Source organism: Myxine glutinosa, chromosome 2, assembly GCF_964187855.1.
Source record: "Myxine glutinosa chromosome 2, kmMyxGlut1.1, whole genome shotgun sequence".
Classification (NCBI taxonomy): Eukaryota; Metazoa; Chordata; class Myxini; order Myxiniformes; family Myxinidae; genus Myxine; species Myxine glutinosa.
This window is the reverse complement of record NC_136262.1, coordinates 225695287-225710476: the sequence shown is the minus strand read 5'-3', so window position 1 is coordinate 225710476 and position 15190 is coordinate 225695287. Positions and strand designations below refer to the sequence as shown.

The following is a 15190-nucleotide window of genomic DNA, read 5'->3' as shown; positions in this document are numbered from 1 at the left end:
CTTAGCACGCCGCCAGCTTCAGCTGGCGGGTGCCAAGATGAAGCGCAGGTACGACCACTGGAGCCAGGGGAGTCAGTACGCTCCGGGGATGAAGATTTGGTTCTTCAATCCCCGGAGGCGGAAGGGTAGGTGCCCCAAACTCACCTCTCCCTGGCAAGGCCCGGGGGTCGTCCTGTCGCAAGTCTGTGACATGGTCATTAAGATCAAGATGGGGCCACGAGCCCTCCCTCGGATCGTCCATGCCGACCGGTTAAGACCCTACACAGGCGAGCAGGCGCCCTCATGGATCGCCTCGGCTTTAGATGCCGAGGCAGGACCCAGTACCTCACATGACGGGGGCTCATAGTGCGAGAGGACTGGGGGTGATAGTGGGAAATAGTGTCCGATGTAGAGGGATGGTAGCTCTGCCATCCCTCACATCATTGGGGCAAAGGACCAGTAGGTTTATGGGGTTTGGCAGTATGAACTAGCCAGGGCGGGCTAGGATAATTGTTAGGGATCTAGAAATATAACCATAGGAGACCAAGATTTAAGTAGAGACATTGTACAAGTAGTGGGGACGTAGTCAGATTAGGTGGATAATAATGACGAGGGATGTGCTTAGTGTAAAGGGAAGACGGGGAAAGCACGAGTTTTAGAGGGAAGTAGATAGTTAGATGATGCTGTGTGTATGAGCTTGAGGATGCGCTTTAGGCGCAAATGAGGAATTGTGAATGATAGTGTTTGTGGTGAGAGTGAGCAAATGAGGCAATGGTCGAGAATGATGTGTGTGTGTGTGTGTGTGTGTGTGTGTGTGTGTGTGTGTGTGTGTGTGTGTGTGTGTGTGTGTGTGTGTGTGTGTGTGCGTGCGTGCGTGCGTGCGTGCGTGCGTGCGTGCGTGTGTGTGTGTGTGTGTGCGTGCGCGCGCGTGTATGAGTCCAGTATTGTGGACAAGTGTAAGTGTATTGAGTGAATGGCTTGCATGGTGTGCAAGTGGATAAATGGTGAGAATAGTGGTATGGAATAAATGGTGTGGAGTACATGGTGTGTGGAATGAGTGGTGTGGAGTGCATGGTGCGAAGGAGTGGATGGGGGAAGATGGACCCCTTCACGAATACCCGGGGAGGGTAGTTTAAAGTTAGGTAGAGGGAGTAGGTAAATTGTTGGATATTGACATCTGTGGTGTGAGTCGTAGCAAGTTGTTGCTTTGAGGGGTGCATGAGTAAGCGGATGGCTGGGCGTGTGAGCCTGTTAGTGAGTATGGTTAAATGGGCACTCCGCCACTGGTAGTCTGTTGGCCAGGTGAGGCCGCAAGTAGGCTCTGGGAGCCAGGTAGTGTTCAGAGTAGCGTTCAGTGGGGCCCGAGGATCCGAGGAGAGGACCCGATGCCAGAGAGGGTATCAGTGGGGTGAGAGAGCCAGGAGGGCCTTCCCCAAGTTCGGGTAGTCGCAGGAGCTAGGCAAGCTCTGGTGGTGACTTCAGTGCCGGAGGTGCGCAGGTAGGTAGACCTGCTGTTAGAGCCACACGACCAAGCCCCAAAATTGTGTGAGGGCACAGTATTGAAAAATGGGGGGAGTGAGACCCCAAATTTGGATGAGCACCACAGGATGGTCAATGGGAAATGGTTTTTAGAACCACATAGTGTAAAGTGGTCAATTGGATTGGCAGGGCAAGACCCCGGGTAGTTTAAAGAGTTAATGTCAATTAGGAGGATAGTTAGGATGAAATCTCTTTGCACCATACACATCCACTCACCGAGGTGACATGACTCCACACCAGGTTTTGCAAATGTTTGGAATGAAAGACGCATCATGACGTGGGTGAGACATTGTGTAATATTCCATCCCTTCCTTCCTGGGAGGGATTGGGGACGAATTTGGTTTAGGGGGAGATATGGGAGACGAGACGGTAGAGACGAATTTGTAAATTGTGTACATACGGGGAAGGGCAAGGGTAGTGTAGGCAGCATGGGGGGGGGGGGGGGGGGGTCACGAACGGCTAGGGACGAGCTTTCTCCGCTCGCTCCTCCCGCGCCCCTCATGTCGCATTACCTTGTTTTGACGTGTACCCTTGCGCCCTTGCCCCGCTAACCTCTGCTTTGTCTTCCTCCCCACCCATGAACCCCATGGTCTTTTGTTGAGGGGAGTGTGCAGGTGCCCTGAGCTGTGCGGCTGCACTCTTGTGCTGCACCATACTGCCTGCTGCCTGCACCGGTACACCATATGGACCACACGTTCTGTGGCCTGGCACCTTTGCTGGAGCAAACCATTGCTGCCAGCAGCATCTTACTTGCGGACCACTGTTCTTAAGTGGCGCACATGCCATGCAGTCGGACCACCTAAGCTGGCCCTGCTGGCCAAAATAAAAAGCGGACACGGTTCGTGCACTTTTTATTGATTATCTTTGGTGTGTCCGGAAAAGAAGACATTAAGTTTAACGATGGCACACCGAAGAACATGAAGCAAGAAAATCCATCGGCCCAGCAGCCAAGCACAAGACATCATCATTAATTATTTTGAAATGTTTTTGTGCATTTTTGGTGATTGTGCTTTTTGTGCATTTTTTATTATTATTTAGGTGCATATGCATGTATGGTGTATTGGTGCAGTGCAGTGCAATCGGTGTTTCCTCTTTTCAAAAATCTCTTTTCTTTTCCCACAAAAGACAGGTCCTGGGTTGTAGTTTTGTAAATAATTAGTCGTCTTGTAAATAACATGCTCTCCACCGGCTTTATGTGTAGTTTGAAAATAATTCCGTAATTCCGTTAATTGTGGGTGTGAGTCAGTTAGGTAGTACACAACGCAGCAGGTGGGACATATCTAGTGTTTAAAACTGTTGCACCCAGGGTGTTAGGTTAAATGTAAAGGGAAACTACACCTAAGTGTCACACTAATTGTTAAAAGGTAGTCCTGACCCTTGCTCGAAGCCGGCCGTCCTCACTGGTATGTGGTATGTGGTTTGGCTTGGGGACGAGCCTGGCGAAAGGAGGGGTGCAGTGTTGCGGTTTTGAGAACCTACACAGGTAACATCATTAAAGGTTAAAGGTTGCACCCCATAGTTAGGCCACAAGCAACACGTAGGTCACCTTAGAACGCTAGTTATTTCATAGTATGTGTTTAGGATAAGGCCATTTCCAATAGTTGCATCTGCGTTGTGTAAAACAAATAAGAGTAGGCCCCGTCCATTTTGCAGCCTCCCTCCAACCGACACCATTGAGCGCTATCCAGTCTGCACCCCATTGTTGCTCACAGTTTGTTACGCGTTGGGCCGGCAGCGTTAGCTGCCAGTTGCTCGCTCAAACCAGCCCAAATGCCACGAGGTAAGGCCCGAAAAGGGGGCGGAGCACGAGGTTGGGGGTGTGGCCACGTCAAGCAGCCATCAAGGGCGGAGCCGGTAAGACCCCATCAACCAACCAGGGCTCAAGTGGGCATGGTTAAGGGGCATGGTAAGGGTGTGGCTAGAGGTTCGAGAGGGCTGGCAAAAGCGGCGATATATAACCGCGCACGCAAAGCCCTTTGAAAGGACTGACCGAGCTCGCTCGCATGAGAAGGACTTACGCGGAGGAGGGCTCATTATAAAGGACTTTGTTGGAGAGAGCGCATTGTGAGGACTCGTGGAGAAAGGCGCCCGGTAAAGAAGGGCTTGTTGGAGATCGCTGGTTGATTTTTGAATTTGGTCAGTAACGTCTCCGTTCACGAGAGCGGTGTGATACGGTTTCATTGGCTGTCCAGCTTTGCCCACCCCACTTTGCATATACCCCGCCCACTTTGCATATAAGGGGATGTTGAGATGATTTTATCACTTGAGGAAGATTAACGGAGGCATGTGGCTTCACATGTTGTTGATCGAAACGTTGTCATTGTTTGTTCAATTAAAGGTTGGAGATCTTACCATGGAGTCATTTGGATTTACTCCCAACCGCAAATCTTTGCTTATAATTATTGGCGAAAGCCATGGGCAGGACATTGCCAAGAGATGCCGTCATTACACCAACCTTGTGGAGCGAAGTAACGAAGGCACATCTTCGGTTTAACCATCTCTGTTTGGAACAGAACATTCTTCCGAAGCCTCTACGTTTCAGACCTCCCATGCCGGGTTTGAAAGCTAAGCAGATCATGCAAGCAACAGGACGGAGGTTTCTTCGTTTGCACATTTCAAACTGCCACCATCGCCTCACTAAACGGTATGACCATGTGCAACAGTTGGCTTGTACTATTGCGCCAAGACTACCTGGCGAGTTATGGGATCGAGTACAACGGAGAGCTCACACTTTCGCGGAGCACACTCGGACATCAGTGGGGAAACGACATCAACGAAAGTTCACAGCATTGGTTGATGAAACCACACATCGCATGACTCCCGTCGTTGACGTGAACATTCTTCGGAACCGGTGGGTGGTTAACTGGTCGACTACGCAGCTCCCGGAGGCACAAACCATCTTATTGCAGAAGGGCCTTAATTTTGCCATCACTCCCCGATTTGTTCCGAAAGACACCATTGTATCACGGGTGGAATCTGCGATGATGAATCTTGATAACACCACCAAGAACGAAATCAGATCACTTGTGGCTGCTGTTTTACTTTGCCATCCGCAATTTTCACACAACAATTTCAATTTGGACCCGAAAGAACAACAAGCTTTACGAGAGTTACGCAACATGGATGATGTGGTGTTCTTACCAGCGGACAAAGGACGGGCAACGGGGCTCATGGATCGTCTTGTATACACCAACAAAATGCAGGATATGTTGGCGGACCAAAGTACTTATGAACGGTTAACCGCAGATCCAACTAAGAAGGAGGAACGAAGGTTAAACTCAATGCTTGTCAGATTAAAAGCGACTGGTAGACCATCAGCTGCGGCGTACAAACGTCTGTACAGCAGTAAGGGCGTGGCTCCCAGGGCCTACGGGCTACTGAAAGTGCACAAAGAGGGATTTCCGCTACAGTTAATCGTTTCCTGTATTAATGGTCCATCTTTTGCTCTATCCAAGTTTTTGGCTAACATTTTGAAGCATTTGGTGGGGACAACAGAGAGAACCGTGCACAATAGCACAGCATTTGCTGAAAGAGTGAAGCAGCTCACCATCGAAGCACACGAGACCATGGTTTCGTTTGATGTTGTCTTTATTTACCAACGTGCCCATAGCCCTGGCGATTGAGGTGGCAAACCGGCGTTTGATGGAAGATGATCGATGGAAAAAGACTGCGGGAGCTTTAAGCCCGATGGACGTCTGTGACATGCTTTCTACCTGCCTCTCTTCCACCTACTTTGTATTTAATGAGGTATATTACAAGCAGGTTTATGGCACCACGATGGGTTCCCCGGTATCGGCTGTGATTGCCAACATGGTGATGGAGGATTTGGAGGAACGCACCATTCCAGCCCTGTTAGTGCGACCACGTGTTTGGTTCCGGTACGTGGATGACACATTTGTCATCTGTCATTCTGATGAGGTGGGCATCATACATGAGACCATAAATAAAACTTTTTCCTCCATTAATTTCACCATTGAAGAGGAGAAAAATGGAGCCCTTCCCTTCCTGGATACACTCGTAGCAAGGGATTCCAAAGGAGCCTTAAAGGTAATGGTGTACAGAAAACCAACACACACTGATCGCTACCTTGATTTCAATTCTTGCCATCCAATGGAACACAAAAGATCGGTGGTGCACACCCTCTCAAAAAGAGCACGTCATTTACCATCTACCTTTGAAGACAAGATGAGTGAGGTGGACCATCTTCAAAATGTGTTAAGGGCAAATGGTTATCCTGACAGCTTGCTACCCAACAGGAAAACGATAAGGGCTTCCCCACACAACAGGCTGAGACCGAGAGAACAACCAAAGGGTTTGTGTGTTCTCCCTTTTGTACCGGGGGTTTCACAGAGGGTCGGCAGAATTTTGAAATCGGCAGGAGTGAGGGTGAGTTTCGCACCGGTTTTCACCCTTCGCCAAGCCCTTATGAGGGTCAAGGACAAGCTTCCGAGGAAGGATAGGTCAGGGGTGGTATACATAGTGCCCTGTGGTTGTGGAGCTGAGTATGTGGGTGAAACCGGGAGGACCTTAGGTCAACGTATTGCTGAACACCAAAAAGCATTTGAATGTAATTATCCCAGCAGATCTGCTATTGCCAAACACGGCCTTAAGGAAGGCCACACACCTTTATGGGATAGCGTTAATATTTTGGGTTCCACACCCAACAGAAACAGAAGACGTGTTTTGGAGGCTTGGCACACAGAAGAAACTGTTACCTCGATCACACAAGAGGTAGTTGACTTACCGGTAGCGTTTGACCCACTCTTGTGTAAACGAAGCAGGCATTCCATACTTTGAACAACGAGTCCACATAATATGTCACACAAGGTTTTTATTCGGACAATTTGCCCCCTCCCCCTTCCCCCCTCCCCCCTCCCTCCAAACCACCCCTCTCCCAAACCCCCCCCCCCTCCGCTTCCACCTCCCTCTGGTTCCCCCCCCATTTTATCCCCCTCTATAACCTCCCCCCTTCCCGCATTCCCCTTTACCGCATAGGGCCACATGTGATGATCTTGATATGGCAATTTTATTTTATCTTAAAAAAATTTTTGCTTTAATATATTTACAGTTTTAATTTAATTTACAATTTAATTGTTTACAAGTTTAACTTTTAATTAAATGTAATGATTGTTCCTGATTTCTAAACACTTGAGTTATAATCCAGCATTGCTTACAGGATTATTTTAAGCCGTTAATATGCGGTTGATTTTTGAATTTGGTCAGTAACGTCTCCGTTCACGAGAGCAGAGCGGTGTGATACGGTTTCATTGGCTGTCCAGCTTTGCCCACCCCACTTTGCATATACCGCGCCCACTTTGCATATAAGGGGATGTTGAGATGATTTTATCACTCTTGAGGAAGATTAACGGAGGCGTGTGGCTTCACATGTTGTTAATCGAAAAGTTGAGTCATTGTTTGTTCAATTAAAGGTTGGAATGTAATGATTGTTCCTGATTTCTAAACACTTGAGTTATAATCCAGCATTGCTTACAGGATTATTTTAAGCCGTTAATATGCGGTTGATTTTTGAATTTGGTCAGTAACGTCTCCGTTCACGAGAGCAGAGCGGTGTGATACGGTTTCATTGGCTGTCCAGCTTTGCCCACCCCACTTTGCATATACCGCGCCCACTTTGCATATAAGGGGATGTTGAGATGATTTTATCACTCTTGAGGAAGATTAACGGAGGCGTGTGGCTTCACATGTTGTTAATCGAAACGTTGAGTCATTGTTTGTTCAATTAAAGGTTGGAGATCTTCCCCCCCCCCCCCACCCCCCACCCCCCACCCCCCACCGTTTAGAGGCCATTTTTCCCCGCAAGCGGGGGTTGGCCTTTTTCGGGTACCGTGATTGTTGTTGTTTTTTGGTCCCCTTTTTGAAGCCATGTTTTACGGCCGGATGCCCTTCCTGCTGCCAACCCTGGTTGTCGCCTTTTTACGACACACAGGGAATTACCAGTGAACTGGTACTCAATTTGCCGACCTCGGAAGGATGACAGGCTGAGTCAACCCCCCTGGCGTTAATTCAGCGATCGACCGGGATTCGAACCCAGGATCCTTGGATCCAAAGCTGGCACCCTAGCCGCTAGCCCAACACCAGGCAACACCAGGCACGGAGGCGTGTGGCTTCACATGTTGTTAATCGAAACGTTGAGTCATTGTTTGTTCAATTAAAGGTTGGAGATCTTACCATGGTCATATATATATATATATATATATATATATATATATATATATATATATATATATATATATATATATATATATATATATATATATATATATATATATAATTATATATATATATATATATATATATATATATATACAATGGAACCTTGACTTACGAGTGCCCCAACTTACGAGTTTTTCGAGATACGAGCCGTCGCTCGGAGCGGTTTATTGCTTTGAGATGCGAGCCGAGATCTGAGTTACGAGCTTTCGCCACCCGGTCACGTGGTTATCTTGCCGTGCAAGTACAGTATCTCTGCCGTATATCGCTGCATTTTTGTTTTCGCATGTTGGTTATTTTGAGTTTACGCCAGCCGCCACCAGGTGGGTTCTGGTCACGTGGTTATCTTGCCGTGCAAGTACAGTATCTCTGCCGTATATCGCTGCATTTTTGTTTTCGCATTTTGGTTATTTTGGAAAATTTCTTAGTTTTAACCATGGGGCCTAAGAAAGTGAGTGCCAAGTGCAGTGCTGAGAAGAAGAAGAGGATGATGAGCTTGGCTATAAAACACGCAATCGTCGAACAACATGAGCGAGGTGTGCGTGTTGTCGACTTGGTGAGGCGGATGTGAAGGCAGCTGAAGATTTTATTATAACTTTTGCCGAACTGATAGAAGCCGAACAATACATCCCCCAGCAAATCTTCAACTGTGACGAGACAGGGCTCTTCTGGAAAAAGATGCCGAGGAGGACGTATATAACGGCAGAGGAGAAGAGCATGCCAGGCCACAACTTGTTCAGAGTGCCGGCGATAGCTCGCCTTCTCTTTGTGGAAAACACGGTACTGAGAAGAAGAAGAGGATGATGTGCTTGGATATAAAACACGCAATCGTCGAAAAACATGAGCGAGGTGTGCGTGTTGTCGACTTGGTGAGGCGGATGTGAAGGCAGCTGAAGATTTTATTATAACTGAGAAGAAGAAGAGGATGATGTGCTTGGATATAAAACACGCAATCGTCGAAAAACATGAGCGAGGTGTGCGTGTTGTCGACTTGGTGAGGCGGATGTGAAGGCAGCTGAAGATTTTATTATAACTTTTGCCGAACTGATAGAAGCCGAACGATACATCCCCCAGCAAATCTTCAACTGTGACGAGACAGGGCTCTTCTGGAAAAAGATGCCGAGGAGGACGTATATAACGGCAGAGGAGAAGAGCATGCCAGGCCACAACTTGTTCAGAGTGCCGGCGATAGCTCGCCTTCTCTTTGTGGAAAACACGGTGAGATCCTTAACATCCAACAACTAATGGGACGCAAACGGGGCGCCCAGTTTAGCGGTACACACATTGATGAATCACCCTGCCTGTGATTCACCCATGACAGGTTATAGCTGGGTCGGGATTCAAACCCAGGCTGGACAGTTTAGACTTTAGAGTCAAGTGTGCGTACCTCCAGTCCAGGCCATCCTGCCAACTTGTATGCTGCATACAGGTGAAATATAAAGCGCGAGATATTTTTATATATACTGTATATTTAAAAAAAAATTGGTGTGGTTTTTGGCGGGCTGGAACGGATTAATAGCATTTCAATGCATTTTAATGGGGAAATTTGATTTGAGAAACGAGCAATTTGAGTTACGAGCTCGGTCACAGAACGAATTAAACTCGTAAGTCAAGGTTCCACTGTATATATATATATATATATATATATATATATATATATATATATATATATATATATATATATATATATATACATAGTCATACCCCGTTTTACGCCATTTCGACCTACGTCAAATCCGACTTTACGCCACTCTTCGAGAGTAAATTTCAGTTCAGGGAACGTCATTGTGTGCGACTTTACCTCACTCCTACGGACGTGAAAAAAATTAATTTTTCCTTAAAAATATATTTAAAATAAATAAAATCTATATATATAAAACACAGTTTGTGTGTGTGTAATGTTACCGATAGACTCCTAAACGGAGAGGCTCACATACTTGATATGTGGCACAGACATGGCCATTGAGCCTGGGAAGGACATGGCCGACCTAAAAATATTTGACGAGATCCATATTTTTTATTCATATTTACCTCAGCGCATTTCAGCGAGGAATATTATACACGGAATCTGAGCGGTGGCAGAGCAGCGCGCTGATTCGCTCAGAGCGATCACGTGATGTTCCATTCCCGCCGCCAGACCATTGAACATAAAATACAGTTTGTGTGTGTGTAATGTTACCAATAGACTCCGAAACGGAGAGGCTCACGTACTTGATATTTGGCACAGACATGGCCATTGAGCCTGGGAAGGACATGGCCTACCGAAAATATTTGACGAGATCCATATTTTTTATTCATATTTACCTCAGCGCATTTCAGCGAGGAATATTATACACGGAATCTGACCTGGTGGCAGAGCAGTGCGCTGATTCGCTCAGAGCGATCACGTGATGTTCCATCCCCGCCGCCAGACCATTGAACATAAAACACAGTTTGTGTGTGTGTAATGTTGTAATGTGTGTAATGTACGGGTCTCCCTTCCCCCGCCCGGCAACGCCGGTACTGGAGGGCGTCACAGGATCGGTGAGTCTCCAAATCCGCTTCGTGCTGTTGCGAAGATGCAGGACGATGTCGCGATTGTTGTGCTGCTCTCCGACCATGAGAACTGCAACGTCATTGTTGACTGGCCCTCCCCTTCCCTCCCCCTTCCCCCTCCCCCTCCACCCTACCCCCCCCTTCTCCCCTCACCCTCCCCCTCCCTTTTCCCCCTCCCCCTCCCTTTCCCCCTCCCCCTCCCTTTTCCCCCTCCCCCTCCCTTTTCCCCCTCCATTTCCCCTCCCTTTTCCCCTTCCCCTCCCCCTCCCCCTACCCCTTCCCCCTCCCCCTACCCCTTCCCCCTCCCCCTACCCCTTCCCCTGCCCCTCCCCATCCCCCTCCCCCCTCCCCCTTCCCCCCCTCACCCTCCCCCCTTCCCTCCCCCTCCCCCTCCCCCCTCCCCCTCGCCCTCCTTTAGAGGATCAACTACTCATGACACTCATGAAGCTTCGGCTTAATCTTCGCGAGGAGGACCTCGCATTTCGCTTTGGATTAGGACAAAGCACTGTCTCCCAAGTTTTGTTCGCAAGTGTACAGCCAATATAAGTCAAGACCTACTCTCAAGTGCCTTGTTGGTATTACACCTAGTGGAACAATTTCATACATTTCCAAACCTACAGGAGGAAACACGTCGGACAAAAAAATTGTAAAGATGACGAACATTGTAGACAAGTTCCAGCCCGGCGATATTTGTATGGCCGATCGAGGTTTCAACATTCAGGAACTGTTCTTGCATAAGCAGGTTGTTTCTCTTCTCCAATGGGAACCCCCCCTTTCCCTCAAATATTTCTTTAAATCGCTGGATTTTAATGCCAAAAAACGCTGAATTTCTTTCACATTAGCCATCTTCCTTTCTAGAGGGGTCAATATATGGTTGAACCCCCAAAAAATTGATACAAAAGGTTTTTCAATGGATTCTGGTACCATTGGCATGCTAAATAACATACTAAAAATCTAGTAACATCTGACTTCCGGAAAGGTGTCATTTTCAAGATGGCGTCCAAGATGGCCGCCGGGAGCTTAAAATGGCCATATCTCAATTATTATTCAACCTAGAAAGGTGGTTTTAGTGTCTAACCCTAGGTTTTAGGGCCCAAGGAATCCAATTGAATCAATAAAATTACCATCAGTTAATTATTTATTGACAAGTCCAAGATGGCATCCAAGGTGACATCCTGATCCACTAAAAATGACTCTGTCGAATAGTAGTCAACCTAGAGAGATTTTTTCAGTGTGTATACCTAGGTTTAAGGCACCCAGGAAATCATCAAAATTACTTAAATAAGCACAAAGTAATCAGGTAATCCAGTAAGCCAGGTTTACCGACTCACCAGCTAATGAACCAAGTGTGTGTTTCAGATTGGAGATAAGTGTAATGTGTCTACACCACTGCCACCTGTGACTCCAGTCCACAGTATTCAGTGATCATTACAGACAAAGGTTTGTACAAAGCTTGAGAGGTTATGGCAAGGGACAGACTATTTTATATTGGGGAGGGGGAGGGGGGGGGGGGGACTCAAAAATCTGACAAACAATTTATTTTCATCTCAAAAGGAATAAGTATATTATTTGGTACATGTATACATAAACAAAATCCATATTATCAGCCTTCAAAATGACATTCAGTTGAAACTTAAGGCAATCTGTCACAAATTTCTGGAGTCTCGTGGATACCGAAAAGTATAGAGGGGTCAATATATGGTTGAACCCCCCAAAAATTGATACAAAAGGTTTTTCAATGGATTCTGGTACCATTGGGCATGCTAAAGAAGAATGTGACAATCCACATAACAAGTTTCTTCCAGAGGAGTCGGAGGATGACGATGAATAGCGACTAACTGTATAAGACAACAAATGCCTAATGGGCTGGTAAACCTGGCTTACTGGATTACCTGATTACTTTGTGCTTATTTAAGTAATTTTGATGATTTCCTGGGTGCCTTAAACCTAGGTATACACACTGAAAAAATCTCTCTAGGTTGACTACTATTCGACAGAGCCATTTTAGTGGATCAGGATGTCACCTTGGGATGCCATCTTGGACTTGTCAATAAATCATTAACTGATGGTAATTTTATTGATTCAATTGGAATCATTGGGCCCTAAAATCTAGGGTTAGACACCAAAACCACCTTTCTAGGTTGAATAATAATTGAGATATGGCCATTTTAAGCTCCTGGCGGCCATCTTGGACGCCATCTTGAAAATGACCCCCATCAGTCAGATGTTACTAGATTTTTAGTATGTTATTTAGCATGCCCAATGGTACCAGAATCCATTGAAAAACCTTTTGTATCAATTTTTTGGGGGTTAGGTGAGTTTTTTCGTATATTGACCCTACTATTCCGTAAACACAGCGTCGATCGTAGACAGACGCTTCCTCTTCTGGGTTCGTGTTTACGTTTGCCCCCTTTTCGATCCCATCATGCTTTGTGGTGGAGCGCCCTCTGTTGATATTTACCGATTCACGATAAGGTCTATGCCTTAGGGCTGCCACGGTCGACGGTATCCACCATCATTCATGATAGGGAACGTATTCTCGCACACGTCACTGAAAAAGCGCCGCCAGCTAAGACTGCTAAAATGTGTGTTTGTGTTCAGAAGAGACGCCATGTTTAAGGTGAATAATATAATCTTATTAATTTTATTTATTATTCTTTACAAATTCATTTATTAATTGTGTTCATTACTCATTAAAAAATATGACTAAAATGTGTTTTTAGTGTTCTTTAAGGTTTAGCGATGATAGTTATTACTTTCGCGAGTTGTTTATTCTAGTTTTACCGTGTTTGTCTTCATTTTAAGGCATTTTAAAGGCATTACGCCCGGTTTACGTCAAAAACCGAGTTACGTCACGGCTTATGGAACCAATTAATGACGTAGGCCGGGGTATTACTGTATATATATATATATATATATATATATATATATATATATATATATATATATATATATCAGTCACTTTGCGATTTCATACCATCAGTGGTGAACCGCCATTAAGGTATCCCATCCAGCTATGCTGTACCTTAATGGGAGCGATAAGTGCCATCTGCCACATGGCACATTACCTCTGGTATCCACTCATTATATGGAATCCCCTGGATGCAGCTGGGAGCAAACCAATCCAAATATATGTGCAGTTCTCCAGCTTTCAATGAGCGCAAGTAATGACGTTTGTTTCTGCTCTGTCAGAGGGTTCTCTTGAGAGCTTGACAGGCAGAGCGTATGTACATGGCAGTGACGTCATTACTTGCGCTCATTGAAAGCTGGAGAACTGCACATATATTTGGATATATATATATATATATATATATATATATATATATATACACACACACAGTATATATATATACACAGTATATATATATATACACAAAGAATTAAGTTAAGCACCCCTACACAACGAATTAAGGTAAGCACCCCCTAATATATATTCTTTGTGTATATGTATACATTGGCATATATTCTAAGGTATGTGAGATCAAATAATGATTGGTATGACATTAGCAATTATCATTGATGAAATTGAGTGATCAAAGTGAAAAAAAGTGATTGGTTGAGTCAGTGATCCGATCACGTGGGTCCTACACACGTTATTGACGCAAAGATCGCTAGAGGTCTTCTCAGAACAATGACTGTACGTTAGAAAACATAAACGTCATCCACACTGTCCGTGATGGACCTATAGCTCCATACTTAAATTGAGGTGAAAATATGCCTAAAATTCCCAAAAAATTTCACCTTAAATTATTCAGAATAAAATATTGAAAACGGCATGATTGTTATGTTTTTATGTGACCATAATATCACTTCTCCAGAAAATATAGCAATATCATGGGTATATTACACTGTTTTGACGACAACAAACTTGTAATGTGCGAGGTTGTAAAAAAACGGGGGGGGGTGCTTAACTTAATTCTTTGTGTATATATATAGTGTGTGTGTGAAGGCGGAGTGACAGAAGAAAGAAGGGGAGAAGAAAAATCAGAAAAGTCATGTTTCTTCGGCTGTATTTTCATGTCTCTGTATATCTCTATCTCTTCACATCTTTCCATGTCCATCTCTCTATCTCAACCGAAACTGTGATGTGCCTGACAGTTTTGAGGGGAGTGGTGCACATGCGAGACTGGAGGCAACACTTGCTAGATCATCCAGTGAAGAAGGCCAGGATAAAACGTGCTTCCTGTGATCGCCGCAAAAGTCGACCTTGCTGGTTCCACTTGCATCACCCTCAGGGTTGTCCATTGCAGACCTCTCAGTGTCCATTTGCACATGGAGATGCTGATAGCCAGCAAATTACTCATGATTCATGAATACGTACTTTATATTGGAGCATATTTGATGCTTGTGGCTATTAAATGGTTGACTGTGTCATGGGTTTGAATCCGTTTCCCAGGAATAAGCACCTTGTTTAACTTGGACAGTGTACAAGAGGTTTATTATAGGCTAGTGGGGTTACCCGTGGGAATCCCATGGGCATGGACGTGTCTGACATTTCGACATATTGAATTAGATGCTGCATTTGAACCTGCACATTATATTTGAACATTATATCAATTAGATTTGAACCTGCACATTCAGTTTTACAAAATGGTGACTGCCAATTTATCAGATCCACAAATAATGTAATCTACACAATGTATTTTCTTCTGATAACATGTGAATGCATGTGCGTGCACATGGGAAATACAGTTTGAAATCTGTCATTACATCTCATGTAAAAGGTGACTTCAAGAGCTCAATCCTCTCCTCCCCAACCCCAATCCCTCCCATATCACGCACACACGCGGGGGAGAGTGGGCCACACACACGGGGGAGAGAGAATGGGTCACATACAGGGGAGAATGGGTCCAACACGGGGGAGAGTGAGGGTCGCTTTACTCCTCCCCCTCATTCCTTTCCAACT

General features: G+C 45.5%; 1 protein-coding gene across 2 annotated transcripts in view; it reads left to right on the top strand.

Moving 5' to 3' along the window:
* Positions 1 to 14990, top strand: part of TRMT44 (tRNA methyltransferase 44 homolog) — a 79225-nt gene extending 64235 nt beyond the window's left edge. For both annotated transcript variants that reach the window (XM_068106133.2, XM_078772314.1), the window contains one exon: positions 14383 to 14990. In XM_068106133.2, coding sequence (XP_067962234.2) covers positions 14383 to 14597 — 215 coding nt within the window. In that variant the 3' untranslated portion in view covers positions 14598 to 14990. The remainder of the gene's footprint in view (positions 1 to 14382) is intronic.
* The last annotated feature ends 200 nt before the right edge of the window (positions 14991 to 15190 follow it).